At 35.8% G+C, this 5,167-nt stretch overlaps 1 protein-coding gene across 3 annotated transcripts in view; it reads left to right on the top strand.

Annotated features, from left to right (window-relative positions):
* Window positions 1-1,753: 1,753 nt before the first annotated feature.
* LOC119785398 overlaps window positions 1,754-5,167 on the top strand; it is an 8,532-nt gene continuing 5,118 nt past the window's right edge. For 2 of the 3 annotated variants that reach the window (XM_038288093.1, XM_038288170.1), the window contains exons 1-2: window positions 4,347-4,484; window positions 4,583-4,788. In XM_038288093.1, the coding sequence (XP_038144021.1) occupies window positions 4,355-4,484; window positions 4,583-4,788 (336 nt within the window). In that variant the 5' untranslated portion in view covers window positions 4,347-4,354. Of the gene's footprint in view, window positions 2,004-2,196; window positions 2,374-4,346; window positions 4,485-4,582; window positions 4,789-5,167 lie in introns of those variants that run through there. The other variant, XM_038288250.1, reaches the window with a different exon arrangement.

Below are 5,167 nucleotides of genomic sequence, written 5' to 3'. Positions count from 1 at the left end.
ATTCCTTGTGCTAAGCTACTATTGAACCAAAGACAATGGGCCACATCCCAAAACCATTTGTTCAAATTGATTAACTCTAAAAACATTCGTACTAGTGATTTATGAGAAAATAGTACATTCACCATACATCGTACATTCACCGTACATTTTCTTACTTCTAATCTTTTGTCAAGCACAAACGCATTTTCCAAGCGCTCCAGACTTGATGTAGGAGTCTTGTGCAATCAGTCAGCTGTTATCCATATCAGGCTCAGAAAGAACAGACCCATTATTTAAGGTGGAAAGACAGTTAGTTTCAGAAAACGCTAATTTATGACCGATCAACTAAGAACAGCATCAGCGTTTATGTCAAGAACACAGGTTAGTGACCACATCTATGTAACGTGTGAGTCACTAAACTGGTCCGTCCAAGTTACGTCCGAGCCCAGAAGTGAGGCTGGTTCTAGCTGGTCGGCTGCCAACAAGATGTGACAGGCACTGCCCAGAGAGTCCAAGCTGCTGAAAACCCGGAGGTGGGAGAACAGGCAGGAGATCAGAACCAAACAGATGATGGAAGGAAGGATAATCCAGAGGGTGTAGCCACCCATATGGAAAAGATATAGATAAATCTTGTAAGATTTCTATCTGTGTTGTCTGAAACTTGTATGTAATGCATATGAGAGTGAAACCAGATATAAAATCTATAGAAAAATTGTATAAAAGGGAAAATATATGATTTGGGTACTTCTAAGAACAATATATGACAGTAACTCCGCATACAATATCCTTATAAGAAAAATTGAGTATCAAACTTATATAAGTCAGACAAACATAAGTGATGCTAAGCTATTGTAAGTAACATAGAAAACACTTACAGAATTTACTTTTGTTGACAAAACTATAAGAGATTAAACTAAGAATCAATATAATACAACAATAAAATTAAGGAAAGATCACAAATTCACTAAAAGATGAAAAAATTAATAACAATGGACAGTTGTTTAAGTTTAGCATTTTTGCATATAGCCACGCATCATATTCCTATTATTATTCTATGAACATAACTTCTTCTTCTCTAACACTTGTACTTTCTGCAATATTTACTCAGAGTCTGTCTCTAATTTGTTTTGGTCCTGTGAACACACCAGGCGTTTTTGGCAAGGTATCTGTCGCTTCATTCCTGACAATATTTATGATAAATTTGAACTTTATTTTAAATATGTTTTATTTGGAATCACAAAATATAAAAAATAACTTTCTGAACATTTCTTCTTGTTACTGTTGGCCAAGTTTTATATCAACAAATGTAAAATCATTGTGACTTAACCCTCCTGTATTTCTTTTTTAAAGGAAGCAACTGCTTATTTTTCTACATTGTCCTCCTCCAATAATAAAAAGGCTGCTAAAACGTAAAGTATTTATATAATCCCTTTATATGCTTCTATTTATTATTACAATTTTTACTTTTATTTAATTACTTTTTTTTTCTTTTGCTCAAACCCCTGGTGATCGTTGACTGTAAAGTGTTCCTTTTTCTGTATTATAAAACTTTTTCTAATAAAGTTTATTACCGTAAAAAAAGAAAAAAAAGAAAAAAACAGTGCGCATACTTTTTTTTCCATCTGGTCAAGGTACGAGTAGGAACATTTTTCCGCAACCAGTCTCTTTCAGTTGTGTCTGATGTAACGAGTTTTCTTTTCGGCATTGCTGTAGTCAGTTTACTCTATTTTCCGTGGAAAACCGCTAAAACTATAGAAGCTATTTTTGCTTTGCTTTGAGCTCTGAGGGCCGTAATTTGTTAAGAGTATGGTCAAACATCAGGAAACACCAATCACAGGTAAGGTAGGGCGGGCAATCCCACAACGCACTGGCAGCTCAACGCGAGACCTTGAACGTTGTCACGCGAGATTGTGTGATCTAAGGAAGAGCGGTAAGGTGCGGCGGTCCGTTAATGCAGCATCTTCGTCTTGTGTGCGTCTTGTAAAAGATGGAAACTACGTGGAGGAATGCACCTAATGTTAAAGGTATGTACTTTTCAGTTTACTTGTTACTTGCAGTCTGTGCATTACACATATAAGGCTTGCTAAAAGTGGTTAGCTGAGTGCTAACCACATCAAAACAGATGATGACCGTTAAGAAAATTTTCAAACTTGATATGCGTAAGCCAGACACCATACAAATATTTTACATTGTGGTATAATAATTTTTTTTCTCCAGGAGAAAGCAATGACTGACGACAATAAATATCAGTCATTTCTTTCTTCTTTTGTTCTCTTAATTACTTCAGAACACAAGGAGAGGAAGTTTGCAGTTGTGCGGTGGAGTGAGGGCGCCATGGGAAGAAACAGCGAGGAGGGTGGCCTCACTACAGGGGCACTGTTGTTTTTGTCTGTGGTAAGTCTGTGTTTTGACAATGATATTGTCCTCTTTCTATCTAATGACATTTCTCTAAAAATGTGCTTAATTTGGCCTGTTGGTGTTTTACGTGCTTACTTTTTTTGCTCAGTAGCTGAGACTTTGCAATATGTTGTACTGTAAACATGATGGTTATTTAATTTGAAATGTTAAGCCAGTTTGTTACCATTTTAGTTAATGCTCTTCAAAATGTTATAAAATTGTAATGTCAAAGTAAACTAAAGCACACAACTGTTAAGATGATTGCTCTTAGATGTTGAATGGTTTTATATTTAGTTAATTTTATATGAATGGAAATTAAGTAAAATATGAATTAGTAGTACTTTGATAACTGCACAATGTGTACTATACACAAAACTACATTGCAATATGACAGTATGATAGCATAATACATAAAATGGGAAATGTTATCACATAGCATTTAGACAAATATCTGTCTCTTTCTGTATCTGATTTACATTAATTTGTTATCTCTCTCTTACACACATCAGAAGAACCATTCCAATGTACAATTGCATTTTTAGTCAGAGTTAGAAATGATAGTCATGACTGCAGTTGCTTGAAAACATGGCATGGTCTGGTAATTAGGGCTGGGCGATATAGAAAAAAAGCTTATTGATAAAAAAAAATTCATATTGATCGATATCGATAATTATTGAAAAGATTTAAAACCATATTTTATGTGCAGCTCTGCCTGGACTTTTTAAGGATATTGCTAAATGATTTAATTTTAATAAAGAGCACAAAAACAGACTTCCAATAAAATATTTATTTAACCAACTTTTTTAACCATAACAGAATTGTTTTAAAGAAAAATAACTTAAGAGACCTGAGTTATGTTATTAAATACTGACAAAGAATAAACTAAAGTGACCAGAAAAGTGACCAAAATAAATATAACAAATAAATAAATAGAATACCCTATTTGGGTGGGAATAGTACACCACCAGCTTTTACCTACTGGTAATACAAAAAGTGTTCTGGAGTAATAAGCAGATTATTATTATGTAATTTTGTTTGTTTCCTTTTTTTGTTCCCAGGTACTCGTTTTGAGGCAGCTCGTAAACTTAATGCATTACTGAGGGAAAATGAACCAGCAGACCTGACCAAGAGGGCACCAGTCCACCCTAAAAACTATCAGGATGATTCTGATGATCCAGATGACACTCAGATTCTGTCGCAGCCTTTGCAAGTCAAGGTAACATCAATTAACTTTGACCTTTAATGTGGTGATGACACTGTTGTATTATATCTTCTACTATTTTAGCATTAAAAACAAATCCATGAAGATTCTTGATACTAACTGCATCACAGAGTAAATGGACTTCAAAGAAGCCAGCCAACGAAGTCTGCAGTCCATGTTGACCATTGGATGGGGTCTATGCAGGCTACAGCCACTTCAACTGGGCTGACCTAGCCTCCAAATTGCATTTACTGTTTATACACCCCTGTCTGTACATTGCACACTTGTCCCTACCAAGGACTGTAATGCCTAAGGTTCTCTGTTACTGGAAAAATTAATTGTACACATAATTTTTTCAGACCACTGATATCATTTGAGAGCCGAAACTCAGTTTTACCTTTGCAAACCTACTCTAATGGTCCTGCTATCTTGCACACAGTTGTCATCTGCATGCAGTGAATTATGTTATATGTTAAAGGATAAATGATTAATCAGATGTAGCCATCTAAATTGTGAAAAAAGTTAATTGAAATTTTGAACTGCCTTCCAAGTAGTCTGAACTTTGGAACAAGCCGTGATGTTTGTGCTTGTCAAATCAGCTTTTTAAAGTATGCTGACTTAGGGGCACAGATATTGTATCTGTTGTCTCTACACCTCAGATTCTAAACTCCACTATCAGCTTTTTCTTTGTCTTATCATGTCAGTTACTTTCTCTTAATTTCTTTGTATGTCCAGAAGTCAAAGGCTCTCACAAGGAAAGACCAGGAATTCCTTGCAATGTACAGTCATTCACCGCTTTCAGTCACTGACTGTGACCAAAGTCCAAAAAAGACTGTGGTTGAACTTAAGCGAGAGATCCAAGACCTGAAAGAAGAGAATGCCAAACTGAGGGAGTTGCTTGTAGAAGGTATCACTCTTAAAAAATTACAAAACTAATATACTTTAAGAGGTCACTTGTTTAAACAATGAGTGTAGCACCTTTCATCTCTGTTTTACTGTGTACAGATGTGCCCGAACTCATGAAGACTATGAAAAATGTGATTGATTTAGCTGAACCTCTTAAGAGATCAAGTTTTGAGCTCCCCCAGAGTTCTACACAGTCCTGGCCGGGTTTATCATCTGATGATTCACAGATGCCCATTCCCAAATCTGCTCCATCCGTCTCATCAGAGTCTGTCACTCCATCTACAAGAGAGTCCCAGTCGTCAAAGGTATTTTTAAAGGATAAATAAGGTGCATAAATTGGATCTACTGTCTATCAGGAACATTTTTAATTGATGCAGGACCAGTCAAATGCTTGGACACACTTTCTCATTAGATTTAATGGGGAAACATGTCCATACTTACTGGTACTGTACATGTGACAGATTTAATTAGCTTTTACTGCATTACAGCCTTTGAGAGATCTCCTCCCAACCCCCAAAGATTTACTAATCCAACATTTGCATCCTGTCTCTTTGAGATCTCTTCTAGTCAGTAAAAGTCAGTTTAATGTTGACTCTTGTCTCATCTCACTGTATTTCATCTCTTTATCTGATGTCCTCTTTGGTTTCTTTGCTGAATTAGCTATGCTGTGATGTCACACACCAG

This window comes from Cyprinodon tularosa, unplaced genomic scaffold, assembly GCF_016077235.1.
Source record: "Cyprinodon tularosa strain WSP-4 unplaced genomic scaffold, ASM1607723v1 ctg1, whole genome shotgun sequence".
Classification (NCBI taxonomy): Eukaryota; Metazoa; Chordata; class Actinopteri; order Cyprinodontiformes; family Cyprinodontidae; genus Cyprinodon; species Cyprinodon tularosa.
The sequence above is the reverse complement of the archived record's forward strand: the minus strand, read 5'-3'. Positions and strand labels throughout refer to the sequence as shown.